The 16,371-nt window shown below is 57.2% G+C and overlaps 1 protein-coding gene across 1 annotated transcript in view; it reads right to left on the reverse strand.

Moving 5' to 3' along the window:
• Positions 1-16,371, reverse strand: part of ADGRD1 (adhesion G protein-coupled receptor D1) — a 124,021-nt gene that overhangs the window by 39,155 nt on the left and 68,495 nt on the right. The window contains exons 15-16 of the mRNA XM_034637898.1: positions 5,124-5,197; positions 14-137 (exon numbers count right to left, since the gene is read on the reverse strand). Of these exons, the coding sequence (XP_034493789.1) occupies positions 14-137; positions 5,124-5,197 (198 nt within the window). The remainder of the gene's footprint in view (positions 1-13; positions 138-5,123; positions 5,198-16,371) is intronic.

The following is a 16,371-nucleotide window of genomic DNA, read 5'->3' on the forward strand; positions in this document are numbered from 1 at the left end:
GTCTGGCTCTTACCTCCATCGGCACCACCTGCATCAGGATGGCGAAGTTGGTGAGGTGAGTGCAGCGGCAGACAGAGTAGCTGAGATTCCCCTCGGTGAGCACACAGCCCTGGTTGGACCAGACCCCTTCTCCGGAGCTAGGGACACAGGAGAGAAGCACCGGGCTGAGAAAGTGACATGCTGGTGCCTGTTGGGCCGCACGGAGACCAGGGAGGACCGTGGGGTTCCCGCCCTGGCACACGCACACGGGGGCCCCTGGACCCACAGCCCGTGAAAATGAGATGTGCTAATCCTACGACCCGCCAGCCCCATTTCTGGAGAACTCTTGAGCCCTGTGCCCAGGGGACACGCCCGGGGGTCCTCGCCAGCTGACAGGTGACGCCACAGAACATGAAAGGAGCCCAGGGCCCCGCTGTAGGGCACACACAGACGTGATAAAATGCAGACGGCAGTCGGAGATGTGTATCCACGTGGGTGAAACTTGACCCCTCGCACATCACGTCCGGTGCACAGTCGGGGAGGACACGCACGTGTGAAGCAGGACGTGATCGCATATGCGCCCTGGATGCGGCCACCTCCAGCAAGAGGGGTGAGACCGAACAGTCAACAGATCTTTGCTTTTTCACGACATTTGACTTTTTTACAGAATTGATTAAGGACTCGTGTCACTTCTTAAGTCTCCACCTCGACCAAAATGACTGGGAGCAAACATGCTCACGTGCTCACTGTGGTCTCTTCTCAAGGTAAGAATATCAGTGATCGTCATTTTCTTTGGTGTCTCTGTATTTTCAAATTCCCAAGATGTTTCCATGGTTCTTTCCAGAAATGACACCTTTGAGTTATGGGCAAAGACAGACGTTTGCTTCAGGCAAAGGCAGGGCCTTTGGGGAAAGCTTTTATGAGAGCGAACAAATTCACAGGCGGTGGTTCCGCTCTGTGGACGAAGTCGATGAGGAACGTGGCTGTCCCGCAGGGGTGCGGTGTCCCATGCGGGAGCACATGCGGGCGGCATTCATTCCCACCCCCGAGACGGGAGTGTCTCCATGAGGACGCAGTGTGACTGTGCTCTGGTTGAGGCTTGGCTGCCGTGGCCGAGGGTGGGGCGGGAAGGGGTCACTGGGGGCGTCTCCGGGGTGGGCTCTGAGCCTGATGGCCGAGACGCAGGGACAGTGGCTTCTGAGGCCGTGTCTGTGATGCTCCGTCCACCATCGGCAGGGAGGAGGGGGTGCCCAGCAGGGACCAGAGAGCACAGCCAGGGCCACTCGAACCTGTCAGTCCATGGGCGCTAAACCCCAGTAATAACATCAAATGAAGGGACTAAACGTGGGGGCCTGTCCTTTCCCCGCACACCCTCCTCTTCATCTGACATCCTGTGGCCCTGAGGCCACATGTTCAGTGTCTCTAATAACTGACTGTCTGAAACAAAAATTCTAGCAACGCATCGCACACTTCAGCTCTGCACGGTCCATGAGCGACCAGAGCAGCGCAGGGCACGGCACTGCCGTGAAGTCACAGCACGCGCGGTGACACCCTACCACGGGAGGCGGACGCACAGGGACCAGACACACATACGCTGGGGGCCCCGGGGCAGCCGCCGCAGGAAATCACAGGGGGCCACAGAGGTCAATCATGGCGACCAAGTGGCACTGTAACATACGTCCCAAATCCAACTGACGTAAGGACAGAGAACACAGGAGACAAGGAAAAGATGGGAAAATTCCCGAACAGGCACCAGGACGGCAGGTTTCCGTCCAAACACATCCATAATCACATTAAAAAGGTCAATTGCCAAAACCCACCGATCAAAACCAGAAATGTTCTGAGGGGATAAAAAAGCAAGATGCCGCCATATTCAACCTGATGGAGACTCACTTTAAATATAAAGATGATCAATAAAGAGGCTGGAATGAAAGGTGGGGAAAGACACAGTATCCCAGCACGGGTGAGAAAATCAGAAGAGCTGCGTTGAAAGCAGACCAGGTGGGGCTTCAGAACAACCAACATTCCCATCAGAAGAGGGACACGGAGCAGGAAGGGCTCAGTTCTCAAGAAGACAGAACAATCCTAACTGGAAAAGCTCCCAAGAACAGAGCTTCAAAATACTCCAAACCCCTAATAAAAGAGAAACAGACCCCTCACAACACAGAGACATCATTGTCTTCTCGCTAACTGGTGGGACAAGCAGGCTGAAAAGTCATAAAGTCACAGAAAGCCCGACAAGCACTAGCAATGCGACCTCACCGCATTTATAAGACACCCCGCCAGGAGCAGACATTTTTAAAGGAAACATAGGGCATTCACCAAGACTGAACACATGCTGGGTCATAAACCAAGTTTTTACACATTTAAAAGGACTGAAAACTCTTTAAAAATGAATGTTTCCATTCATGTTTTTTCATCAACAAAAATCAATTAGAAATCAGGAGCAGAAAGATCTCTGGAAATTCCGCAAGCAGTCGGACTAAACAACTCACTTCAAAGCAGCACGTGGCTTGCAGAGGAAGTCAAGAGAAAGGCCAGAGAATAGGTTTAATTTCATGAAAATGAGAGCAACGTGTGGACACTGTGGACACAGCCAAATCATGCTCACAGGAAAACTTCTAGTCCGAAACGCATGCATCAGAAAACTGCAGCCCACACTCAGCAGACGGAGTAACCAAGGGACAAGACAAGGGACCGAATCCAAGCAGCTGAGAGTAAAAATGCAGTGCGGAGAAATCAACGAAACCAGAAGCGGCTTCTCTGAGAGGGATCAGTAAGGTTGGCAAACCTCCAGCACGAAGGACCGGGAGGGAGAGAGGGACGCAGATCACGGACACCAACCGTGGCAGGGGACGTTGGCACAAGCCCTCCCATGGGAGCACAGGCACGAGGGGCACCACCAACTCCCTGCACGTGCTGTAAACACATTTTGGACAAATTCTCCAAAAAACTAACTGTCCAAACTCACAAGAAGTCCATGGCCTGAGCAGTTCTCTGTCAACCCAAGACATTCAACATGTGGACAGAAGCCTGCCAACAACGAAACTATGGCTCAGGCGGCCTCGCTGGTGAATTCGAACCAATTATTTGTGGAAGAAACAAGAGAAGTTCCATAGAAACTGTCCAAAATGCACCTGTCAAAAGGGATGGTTACCTTGGTACAAAAACCAAAGACATTCAAAAACAAGAAAACCAAAGACCAGTTTCCTCCGCAAACACAGACGTAATAGTCAACATCTGCAGCAAGTGACACTCAAGCACGTCACAAGCAAGTGGGCCTTCTCGCGGGATGGCAAAGCCGTGCGGCACACAGCCAGACTCACGGCCACCCGGACGCGGCCCCTGGACAGGAGGGGGAGCGGCGGGGTGCCACTCGGCAGCGAACGGTAGCAGGGAGCCGTCAGCACATGCAACAACACGAGTGTTGTCGCACTCAATGACGGAAACCAGATGCCACACACACGGTGGCTCCGTCCACGCGGCATTCTTGCAGATGTGGAACCATGTGGGCAGAAGACATATCGGTGGCCAGGGGAGCTGGAGTCCGAGGAGCGGTGGCAAGTGGGCCGGGGATGTGGCGGGGTCAGGGGACTGGTCTGCATCCTGACTGCAGGGCGTGCACAACTGTGCTCGTTTGTCTAAACCCACGTAGCTGTGTGACCAAAGGTGTGCGTTATCTCTGGAGGTGCCCTACTTGCTAATCTAAGGAATACCTGGCAAGGGGACAGACGCGTACGCACACTGCACGCTGGATGGTGGTGGCCCTGGGGATCGGAGGCAAGGAGCAGGAGCGGACAGTGTTCTTGGACATCATCTGTGATGTTTTCATTGTTCTATTCTCGACAATATAAACATGCTAATAATAAATTTGAGGCAATGGGTGCCTGCGCTTGTTGGAGTATCTTTTGTACTTTTCTCTGTTCCTAAAATTTCTTCAAAAATAAGAACCAACATGTCATTTGGTCGCTACCAAACTCCATCTCCCTCATTCCATCCATAAGATATTTCCTTGCAAGCAGTGCCCCAAATTAGGATGACTATTTCTAGGTGGATGTGTCTCCACATTTTCATAATTTGCAGAGAAACAAACAATGGGCGGCAGCGGCTGAGCTCGGCCAAGGCGGAGCCACTACAACTACAGCCTTGGAGATCTGTTCTGCGGGTGGCATGATGTGTGCACTTAAGGGCACGGCAGAGGAAGGCGCTCCCCGGGACCAGAAAGAAGCAGGGTTTGCTGGGCCCTACGGGGTGTGGGCTGCACTTCCTGGCCGTGCGTGGAGCAGAGATGGGGATCAAGCACATGGGCACAGCAGCTCAGCACCTCGAGTCTGCTGGTCGCTGAGTTCAGGGAAGCAGAGCGGCCTTCTCTGACCCGCAGCCCTGTGCCCCCAGCGCCGTCCACTCCTGGTTCTCTCTCACACTCACCTATGGCACCTCCGTGGTCCCGGGTGGGCTCAGGGGGTGGGGGTGGGGTGGTCTGCTTTCAATCACTGCTCTGATTGGGGGGGGGCGTGGGGGGGCATTCGTGGTGGGCCCTGCCCCGAGGAGCAACACGATCAGAACTCCACCTGAAGAAGGCCCCCCGACAGTGGGTGGGGAGCCTGTGGAATGAGCAGGGGCGGGGGTCCAGCAGGGAGGGGGATGGTGGATTCCAAGGTGCCCACGGAGGACGGAGAAGGACGCCCTGGTCTGTGCTTGTGCTCCCAGGGCTTCAGGCAAGGCTGATGTTGGCAGACCTAGTGCAGCCCACAGCCAGCGGCGCCGTGAAATCCTGAGAAGCCTACACGCCCGCCAGGAAAGAGCCGCTCGTCCGGCCCCTCCCGGCCACCTCCCCAGCGCGGCTCCCAATCTCTGGCACGGCCAGGGGCCTGGTGGTACCTTGGCAGGCTGGTGAGTGTTTCGAAGCGTGCCCCAGGCTTTAAGGGCTGAGTCCTACTAGGTGGTAATGTGGCCTCCAGAGAAAAGCTGACCAGCACCTCCTCCAGCTCTTGCCCAGGTCCCGGTTCGTTTCCAGCATTTACGGGCCATGCAACCGTGTTGCCTCCAGAGGGGTGGCCGGATCACAGGACCTGGCCCTGGGTACCATGCGTGCACCGCACCTGCTCCCTTCCCCCACCCCGGGGCCCCCACGCGGGCAGTACCTGAAGTCCAGGAAGGCACAGTACAGGAACGCCTGGTTGCTGCTGTTGGTGGCCTCGCTGCGCTGCCTGTAGGACTGAAACAGAAGGGTGGATATGCTTCGTGAGGCCGCGAGAAGCCAGGTTCCCGACAAGGAGCTCAACGCCCCACCCCCAGCTAGAGACCATTGACTCCATCTTAACCCTGTCATGGTCACAGAAGGCCACCCCACACCCCCCTCTCCTTTGCCCACAGCAGCCCAGAAGCCAGGGCTCCTGCCTCAGGGCCTTTGCACTTGCTGTGTCCTCCCTTGATGATGCCCTTCCCCTAAGACAACACATGCCCCCCCCGCCCATTTACTGTGAATCTGTGCTACGTGTTGCTCCCGGTGGGACCTTCCTGCCCATTCAAACAGCACCAACCTGTGCAGGCCCACCCCTTCCTCTTGTCTATTTTCTTTCCCAGCATGGCTCACCCCACAGCAAGTTACATATTCACGTATTTGTTTGCTTGCTGCCCTCCCCCCTGGGAAGTGCACACAACGAGCCCTTGTCTGTCCTGGGTACCGCTGTACCCCCAGGGCCCGGCCAGGGAAGTTACCCAGCAAGTGCAGCAAGTGCTCACTACAGGCTGGCTGAATGAGAGGACAAAGGAACAAGCAAGCAACCAGATCAACCCGCGACCTTGTTCCTAGGATTCCTGTTCTCCCCCAAGAGAGAAAATTCCAGGCCCTGGACTTGGCCGCAGCTGCTCTGCTCAAAGCAAACTGAAGCGGGTCGGCCACGAGGCACGGGCAGGAAGCTAAGGAAGCCGGGGCTGCTCCTGGACACACGATGTCCCACAGATGCCCAATCACTATTCAGGACTCTGTGGCTGCCTGCCGCTCATGCCATCGTCTCATCTGCTCACACGGCCCCGCCCCCACCTCCATCGCAGGACTGCACGGGCCAGCATGGGAGTCAGCCTTCTGCAGGACCGGGGAGCAACAGGACGGCTGCCCCGTCAGCCCAGCTCCAGACGCAGAAGCCCCTCTTTCCCGGGGCTGGTACGTGCGTGTCTGCTGCAGCCCGCAAACGCTGGAGGGCCACCCTCAGCTTCACCTTCAGTTAGAACCACGGCTGACGGACCCGAGCGCACAACACAATGACGGTAATGCCGCGTATCCCTGATATGTTGGCAAAACACCGAGTGTGTGGAAGTACTTGCTGTGTGAGTCACAGTGCAAGTGCCACCTTACAGGCGGGCAGGCACGATCCCAATTTCCAAGAGCACCTGCGGGGACATCTGCCTGCAGCGCAGCCCACCGCATGGGGCTGCAAGAGAACGTGCGTCAGAAATCAACAGGCCATCCTCTCTCCGGGCACACGCCATGTCAGGGCAGAGGGACTGGTGCTCAGGGAGATGAGCTGAACCTCAAACCCTAAGAGAAACTGGAGGGGCCACGCAGCACAACCCCAGACTCAAGAGGCCCGTGTAAGCCACCGTGTAAGCTTACTCTGTTCCCAGACTCTGTCCGAGATGCCCAACCACATCCCTGGTGCTGCCTGGCCAGCACAGAGGGTCGTTTTCCAAGTGCCTCACCCAGGAGCCTAGCGCCCCGCCACAGGCAGAAACCAGAGTGGGGGCCAGCCACCTGGGTTTTCATAAGCCCTTGAATTTGAGAGCCACTTGCCCCCCCAATCCCCCCAGTGTCCCAGCCGCTGTGAGCATTGTGCTTGGACACTCAGAGCCTCATCCTGCAGCTGCTTGGGGACACAGAAGGTCGTCAGCAGGGGAACCACGGCACGCAGACCCACAAAATCCAAAGTACAGATAAGGACCAGGTGCTGGCCCCCACCTGGAATCGCTGAGGTGTCCTTGGCCCCAAGCAGCCCTGGACCCGCCCCCCATGATAGCATCAGGGGTCACCGTTCACGGGGAGGTGCACTTGTGTTTTCCAATGCCACGGAAAGGCAGGTGGACGCCAGCGGGGCTGGGGTGCTGAGGCCCCGAGGAAGAAGCGATGCCCTCCCCCACTGCCCACAGCGTGGAGCCGGCTCGCCTCCCTTCTGGCAGAAGAGGCCTCTCCTAGTCCCGACCCTGACTCCCGATCCACATTCGAGGGGATTTAAAAATGAGCCGCTCTGCAGACAGGGCTCCCCGGGTCTGCAGCCAAGGTCACACCCGAGTCGGGAAACTCCTGCCCTGGGACCCAGGGCTCCTCCCGGCGCAGGAACACAGACTGCCTCCTCACGTCCGGATGTGCAACCCAACTGGAACAGAGGCCCTCAGCAAGTCTCCAAGAAAGGAGGCCTAGAACATTCCCAGGAGCGTGATTTGTGAACATATGGGGAGCGGCGCTGCCAGAAGGAGGAAGGTGAGTCATAGTGTCACGGCCCGATTTCCCGGAGAAATGTGGGAGGCGTTGACGCCCCGGGGCCTCACAAGTGCGGGGACCAGGAGATGGGGTGTGCTCGCCAGGGTGCAGGGGAGTGCCGTCATCTGAACTCTCCTGTACCCTGAAGCCGAGGCCCTGTGGTCAACAGAGAGCAGCCTTCAGCAGAGAGCTGGCCTGGCTTCCGGGCTCCTGACTGCCCCAGACACACGTCCCTCAGGTGTCACATGGGCCCGCAGAGCACCTCCTGCAGGGTCGGAGACTTCTCGGACAACCCAACCGCTGGGGAGACGCAAAGGGACTAATCAAGTCTTTATTGCCTACCGTCATAATCAAGGTACAGAAAGGCGTCTGCTTCTCAAAAGAGGAGAAAAATCTATCAGATAACAACCTATAAATGTTCCTTGCTTAGAAAGCCGTTTGTTTTTCATCCAAGTGTATAGTTTTTCCTACAGACGAGGTGGGGAGAACTTGCCTGTCCCTGCCCCAAGCAAACACACAGCAGGCTCCATGGTCCTTAATTCTGACCCTCAGTAGAGCAGTGGAAGGACTCAGAGGCCCCCCGCCCAGCGCAGGGGGCAGGTGCTCGGGGATGTCGGCCGGCCAGCCTCACCCTCAACCCGGCCATCTCACCACAAGCCAGGGGTCAGGGCTCCAAATGTCTGAGACATCCCACCTTGGAGGAAAGCAAAAAAACGGAAGTCCTGTTGGGGGACTGACGAGGAACCCCTTCAATGAGCCTCAAAATCCTGGTGTGTGTGGGTATTCCTTATCTTTGTCAGCAGCGGGGTGGACGCAGCCCCTCCCGATGGACGCTCACACAGGCCCAGGCAGCAGGGCAGGGCCCCACGGAGGAGACAGCTGAGGAACCACCTCCAGAAAGAGGGCAGAGGGCAAAAGGTCAGGGGCAGGGGGGAGGCCTGTGGCCCAGTGGAGTAGGGGCTCGCCACCCCCAGGCAGGGCCCAGGAGAGCTGGGCAGTGCGGGGAAACTGAGGACACACCCACGTGCTGCGCTCACAGTTCACCCCAACGCCTGCGTTGGGACCACAGGCACCCTCGTTCAATGTCAATCAGGTCATCCGAGGACACCCCCAAGGCCCTGACCCAGGCCCTCCACCCGCCGCCCCTGCCAAATGCTGGGAACCCCCTCCTGCCTGGGCCCTTCCAGACCCACGAGGCCCCTTTGAGCTGGATGTAGCTGGACTCTGGTCTGTCCTGTCGAGGGACATCGTGACCACACGATGTAGACGCCCACGTGATGCCGACATGAGCTCGATTTTATCTTCAGGTGACAGCCCAACCCCCCACCTGCCTCTTCCGTGCACCTGCAAGTGAGCGCAGCCGGAAGTCAGCCCGGGCCACGGCCACTCGAGACCAGGGTCAGAGATGCCCACTGAGCCCTGGGGAACAGGGGCCGCGGGAACGTGGGGCTCGCACAACTCTGAAAACGACTTTCCCCGTCCTTCCCCGTCCTTCCACCTCCCAGGTGACCCCGAGTCCTGAAGTTCTCAGTGGAAAAGGCGCCAAGAAGGCCGGACAGGACCCCGCGTGTAGCGCAGAGCAAACCCAGAACCAAAAGGAGGCAGGAACGTGGAGGTGAGGGCGGCAGTGAGCTCGCTCTTGTCCGCGTTGGACTTGGGGACGTGTCTAAAAGTCTCCACCCCCATTTCACATGAATAAGCTGCAGAGATTCCTGTTTTTACAAAGGAAGCTCTTGCGTTGAGCCACGGACGCTGTGGGTGTTGCCGCTGTCCTGGAGCCCGACGCTGCCGCACACACTTGCTTCTCATCCCGTGCAAACAGGGTCGAGGCTCCTTCCCGCCCCTATTTCCAGTGTTTCACTCACCCTCGCCCCCGCCCCCTCTGGCTAACCACACAGACACCAGGCCCCACCAGGGAAGGGTGGCCCCCAGGCCCCCGCACCAGCCTTCACTGCCCTCTCCCTTTTAGCCCAAGAGTAGAGGCTGGAAAACACATCAGCATTCCTCAGAATTCAGACAAATTCACACAAGTTGCAACAAGGTCTCTCTTCTGCAAAACCTGGGATCATCAGCTTCCTTGAATCGTTTCCTCCCATTACAAAATATGCTCCTGGGGGCACCTCACCTCAGGGGGTGAGGCGTCTGCCTTCGGCGCAGGTCATGATCCCGGGGTCCTGGGATCGAGCCCCACGTCGGGCTCCCTGCTCAGCGGAGAGTCTGCTTCTCCCTCTGCCTCTGCTGCGCCCCACCCCCACCCCGCTCATGCTCTTTCTCTCCAATAAATAAATAAAATCTTCAAAAAGAAATGTCATTAGAAAATACACCCCTTAAGAAAGTGCTTCAGAAAGTGCCTTCCGCGCTCGGAAGCCCAAGACGACACGACGGCCCCAGCACACGCGGCTGCTGTCCCGAAGAAGGTGAGCTACAGAGACAGGCCTGGCAGGGAGCCACCAGCCGGATGGACAGAACAGAGAACCCAGGAAGGACCCCACACGGTGGCGGGAACGCGCGTGAGGAAGGAGCGGAGCGGCTCCGTGTAGGAAACATAGTTGTTCCCACACCCAGCACATGGCAAGTGGGCACCCGCAAGCAGGTGTACACTGACACCCACACACCCCTCACCTAAACCTCACGTCCTATACAAAATCGACTGAACACGGATCCTCCGTTGCACGTTAAACATGGAACTACAGGACTTTACAGGATAACCCAGGAGAAAATCTTCCAGACCCGGAGTCCACTGACGAGTACTTGGCTAGGACGCCAGAAACACAATCCACAGTCTTAAAAATCAATATTGGACTTCCTAAAAATTAAAAACTTCAGCTCTGTGAAACACCCCGTGAAGAGGATACGAAGACAAACTACAGACGAGCAGAAAATACTTAGAAACCACGTATCTGACACAGGAGTGACGTCTAGAATAGATAAGGAGTCCTCGCACCTCAACTCCAAAACACCACACAAAGAATCCAATTAGAAAACAGACCAGGGGCGCCTGGGTGGCACAGGCGTCTGCCTTCGGCTCAGGGCGTGATCCCGGCGTTATGGGATCGAGCCCCACATCAGGCTCCTCTGCTATGAGCCTGCTTCTTCCTCTCCCACTCCCCCTGCTTGTGTTCCCTCTCTCGCTGGCTGTCTCTATCTCTGTCAAATAAATAAAATAAAATCTTTAAAAAAAAAAAAAAACAGACCAGAGCCAGGAGGAGACATCTCACTGGAGAGGACACACGGACAGCAGACATCCATACTGCCAGCCGTCCAGGAATGAAGGGAATCCACAACAAGAACAAGGACAATAAAAACCAGGGACCGCACCAGACGCAGACGAGCACGCAGATACCGCAGGGCCCACGCCTTGCTGGTGGAAAGGGCAATGGGACAGCCACTCTGAAAAACAGTCTGGGAGTTTTAAAAAATACTAAGAGGGGCGCCTGGGTGGCACAGCGGTTAAGTGCCTGCCTTCGGCTCAGGGCGTCATCCCGGCGTTGTGGGATCGAGCCCCACACCAGGCTCCTCCGCTATGAGCCTGCTTCTTCCTCTCCCACTCCCCCCTGCTTGTGTTCCCTCTCTCGCTGGCTGTCTCTATCTCTGTCAAATAAATAAATAAATAAATCTTTAAAAAAAAAAAATACTAAGAATCCTTACCCCGTGATCCCACAGTTACACTCCTGGGCATTTTTGTCAGAGAAATACAAGCGTTTCCACAGCAAAACCCGCACACGACCGTTCACAGCAGCTTTACTTGCACGAGCCAACACCTGGGGACGACCCAAACCTCCTGTGCGGGGTGAATGGTTGAGCACGCGGTGGCCCCCCACGCGGGGGCTCCTGCCCGGCCTCACGAATGGGGTAAACCAACAACCTGGACAGGCCTCAGGCTGGCAGAGTGACAGGAGCTGAGCTCGAAAGGGGACACGCAGTGCGACTGTCTTCACACCGTTCTCAGAAGGACGGATTATAGAGACAGAAGGTGGACCGCTGGTTGGGGCTGGGGGAGGTGGGGTGCAACAGGAGACGGTTTTGGTGGTTAAACAGGTGGGCAGCTCGGTGTCCATGGTGGTCCCAGGAGTCTACACCTGATTTACACCAACACCGCATGCGGACGCCCATGCTGGATCTGCGGCTGCACGCCGAGTTCTGGGGTCGCTAACCGTGGCGGAGACTGGGTGCAGGGTACACAGACCTCCTTCTACCACCTTCTCAACTTCCTGTGAATCTACCCCTATCCTGAAATGAAAGGCTTTAAAAGGGTTAAACCCGCATCGGATCAACTCTAAGGAAGCTGTTTGCCCGCTGGAGGCGCAGGGGCTCGTGGAGCAGGGAAGGTACCCGCCCGCTAAGCAGGGCTTCAGTATTTGGGCCTCGTGCGGAGGGGCTGACTGTGCACAGGCACGTGCAGCCCTTCGGTCGGCCAGCAAAGGGCCCCCAGGTAACCGACTGTGCTCTCATCAGTGGGGACGATACGACCCTCCCCGGCTCCCCAGCGCCTCCTGTCTCCACTGTCTGTCGCCCACTGAACGTCCCCCAGACACAGCACACCCAGGGCCCTGCTCCTTCCCGGGGCTTCCTTCCACCTCCGGGGGCCCTGGTGGCTCTGTGAACACCCACGTTTGCATCCTGAGGTGTGTGCTTTGTTCTTGCTGTGAAGCACAGCGTCTCCGGTGTGGTCGGGGCCAGAAACAAGGGAAGCCGTTGTTCCTTACTCTGCTGAGGGTCCGGCCACAGTCCCCCGCCCCCGGTGTCAGACTCCATCCTCTACCCACATCAAAGCGCTCAGCTTTTGCTTCTCGATCTCTTTCTGCAAACTTTTTCTTCCCAGACGCCTCTTGCTCATGGAATATTTGTGTTATAAATTATTTCTCCCTGGATACCTGGTTTGAATTTTTCAAAAATGTTCTGCAAACTTAATTTTAATATCATCTGTACTGTGATATAAGAGAAGAATCAGCACTTCAAACACGGCTTCTGCAATGGTCTGCTGGCCTCTCCCAGTGGGTCTCTGCCACTGCCTCTTGCCCCTGCGCCCTGGGGCCGCATCCCCGGAACCGCGGCGTGAGCTTGTCTCTGCATGGGTGGAAGGAGCAGCCGTCCCGAAATCAGTCCCCTTGTTGGTTCTGTTTCCGGTGCCACGCGTCTTCCTGGATTGTAAACTGAGGTTGGCCTCTAACTACATCCGAAACAAAGGGCTGGCAAACGAAACAGATCAGTGCTGTTTCCATGCCTACCAGCCCTCCTCAACTGTGAGGAAAATGTATTGTTTTCATTACACAAAGTACAAAGCAGAAATCTCAGTATAAGCCTGGAACTGCAGGACTGCAGACCCTCGGAAAATTGCAATTATAGGTACTCCCCAGGGGGTCACGGCAGGGAGTGTGATACTTTTATTCCTATGCAGATAACGGTATGAGTCGGAAAGGTTATAAAATTCTGATCTATTTTACAGTCTGGTTCTGTGGCTGCTAACCGTAACAGGTCGTGTTTGTGATCCTGAATTCGCCTATAAACCACGTTAAAAATGATGCTGTTTGCCCTGGAAGGTGAGCGGTCTGACTCAGAGGAGGGAGGAACGTGGAACCACAGTTACATCCCAGGACCCTCGAGGATGCAGGTGCTCAGAGCGCCTCCCCACGTGGGCTCTGTCAAGCCCCCCATCGTCCCGTTTGCCTCTATTTTACATACTCACAGGTAAAACCAAAGTTTCCTAGGTCTTAAACACACACATGAAAAAAAATTCCTTTTTAATAAAGAATATACCGCCCTCCCTTTAAATTATCTTCGCACACATTGAGAGAGCACTCTTCACGAAGGGGAAATTGTGACTCTCAAGCAGATCTGAAATGAACACACGTTAAAGGAATTACTTAACCCACTCGTGCGCAAGGCAAGCGCTGAGATGTTACTGCTACTTGTACGGATCCAAAGAGTCCTACACACGAGCCAACGGGAATGCCGAACGTGCTCAGCAGACATGAAACCGGCAGACTGATCAATATCCCCAGGGACATCATCATTCAGCTGACTGCCCGTCTGACAGACGAGATCTCAGTGGACAGAACAGAGGTGGAAATGCCAACCGCGGAGCCAGCAGGTGGTGGCCCAGAAGGCGGGAGGTCTCCCGACCGAGGCGGACAGAAAACGGTTTGTTTGTTCAAGAGCCAAAGGTCCCGCAGTGTGAGCACGGCCCCCGGAACTTCTGAAATGAACGCCTGTCCTCGGGGCACAAAAACCAGGCCGGAGCCTTTGCAAACCACTGTGTTTGCTTCTGGGGAGAAGCTTTTATTGAACGACACAGACCTTCCTGGTCCAGCAGAGCACATGGGCAGAAGTGAGCAGCCATGAACAAAGAAGGGTTTCGAGAAAAAACGAAGAAGACATTTATAACAATAGGGACATCAGTACTAGAAAGAGGAAGAGGCGACCGCGAGCCCAGGGACGCAAAGGCAGAGATGCAGACAGAGCAGCGTGCAGAGCACACGCCTGTGCTGCCCCATCCTGCCCTCGGTGGGGCAGGTGTGATCCCACGGGAGGGCCTCAGAGGAGGCAGGGACAGCCCCACAGGAGAAACGCCTGGAGCACCAGCACAGGCCGGCCAGACCTGGGGGTGGGGGTGGGGGGCTGGCTGTGAGCGCACCGCCCGGCTGCACATACACACGGGGACTGCCGGCCCTGAGCACGGGCGCAGCAGGCCAGGAGAGCCCCCAGGGATCGGATGCTGGGACGGCGCTCCGGCCCCTGGGCCGCCGCAGGTCTGGCTGCTGAGGTTCACAGCCGCGCTCGTGGGGCCCACCAGCCGTAGAGTCCCCGTGGCTCCATCCCGCTCATGAAACCAGCCTGCTTTCACAGAGCTGACCTCGCTGAGCCACCAGGGAAGTGTGTGTCCTAGAGCTCTGCCTTCCAGCTGCTCATGACCACTCACGCTGGGCTGTCACACCGTAGTTCCTCTCTGCCCTTCTGTCCAGAGACAACCCCTCGCTGCTGGGTCTAAGCTAGTCCTCGTGTTTCTCCCTTGACTAGTCCTTGAAAACAGAAGCCTGTCCCCGCTGCAGGAGGGAAACGGGCTCGGCAACGTGGCACTGCCTCACCGTCACCCCCAGGAGCCCGGGAAGCCGTCCCTTGACTCCTCAGTGACGGTGACCATGACCAAGGGCAGTAACTCTGCCCGCGGGACACAGCGCTCCTGCTCCCGACGGAAGGTGCCAGCCACAGAGCGCACGTTGGCCGAGTTCAGGGGCAGACGGGAAGACACAGGGATAGGAATGTGCTGTGACCTGTGGCTGGTCGGTGACCCCTGACCTCTCAGAGCAGGTGGCGGGCGCTGGAGCACCTCGGGCCACCGGGCCCTGCCCAGGGACTGGACCCTCAGGCTGCTGCGGCCCTGCTCCACGGCCTCCTCCATCAGACCCCACCTGGGCCCTGAGCCAGCGGCTGTGGCAGGGACTCGGTGCCGTCAGACACAGGGAGTGGGCTCCTGGCCCGGGCTCTGTCACGAAGACACTGGTCCACGTGGAAATATAAGGCCGGGTTTCCAGTCTGCTGATGCACCAACAAGGGCCTGCTGACTTGTGCACACACGCTTTGACTGGAAAAACACCGCAGAACCAGAACGGACCCAAACCACCTGACGGAGCTGCTGGCAGAGGCAGGGAGTGGGCTCCTGGCCCCAGGGGCAGCACTCAAGAGTGTGTGGGCAAAGCCTTTCCAGCTGGTGGTGTGGGCAGCAGGCCCCTCAGCTCTGCTCCTGAGGGCTCTTCTCTCCTCATAGCTTGTCCCTCCCGGTCTAATCAAGGGAGCTGCCATGTAGACAGACCCAGACGAGCCTGGAAGCCCTCAGCTCAGAGCTCACGTGATGCAGTGCAGCCCAAGCTGTCGGCCCTTTGTGGGTCAGGCACACGGGGCAGCATGCGCGTGAGAGCACTCACCATCCGTGGGCTCCGGCAGCTCTGACCTCACGGGGCCAAGAAAACTGAGATTTCTGTCACTCGAGGGGGAGAAGACCTCCACACAAACCATGTAGATTAGGGTGGGGAGGATGGAAGAGGATGGAGTCACCCTTTGACACAGGCTTGAGCCCCTCCCCAGGCAGGTTTCAACCCACTGTCCAGCCGCGGACAGGAGAACGCCCTCTCTGCCTTTAAATCCGCACGTGCTGGTCGGGAAAGGTTATAAAGTGTCCACCACTGTCCCGAAGATGCTAAGCTCCAGGAAGTGTGTCATTACTGGGATGTCCTCATTGTTGTGCTGGACGTGGAAGTAGGCTGGGTTCATGACTCTGGAAAGTAGGGCAAGCAACGGCTACGTGCATTTCATATGTGAGCAGCTCCAGGACAGCTGGCTGCCCACGGGAAGCACTTCCAGCTATGCATGCGGCCAGTGTGACCCCTGAGAACCACATTGGGGAGGCCCTCGTGTCTCCGTCACGCACAGGACGCGGCTGTGTTGTGGGCCACCGGCAGGCCACGAGCGAAGGCCGCCCAGCTGGGACACGCCAAGCGCACAGCCTCCTGCTCCGATGCCTGGAACCACACCGGGCAGCAGAGGCTCCAAACATTTGCAAACGAAGTCTTTGTGCCCAGTTTCATAGGGACCAGACCACAGGGACATGACCAAGCCAAAGCAGAGGAAAGATGACTTCCTGACCACCCAGGGTGACATCTGTAAGCCACAGACAAGCGTCCCACTTTTCCAGGCCGTTCGAGTGTCGGTCTAGGCCTCCTCCTGCCACACCTCCCACTGCCCTACTTCTGCCTCCGGGCCGGGGGGCTCTCCACCTCGCCAGCAGCCCCCAGGACAGGCAAGGCCGTCCCATCCAACAAAACGCGTCCTCACAGCAGGCCCGGCCTCCCCTTCCCTGCCGCCTGCCCGTTACCAGGCCCTCATACAGCGCACATCAAGGGCTCACGATGACGTCCTGT

This window comes from Ailuropoda melanoleuca, chromosome 12, assembly GCF_002007445.2.
Source record: "Ailuropoda melanoleuca isolate Jingjing chromosome 12, ASM200744v2, whole genome shotgun sequence".
NCBI lineage: Eukaryota > Metazoa > Chordata > Mammalia > Carnivora > Ursidae > Ailuropoda > Ailuropoda melanoleuca.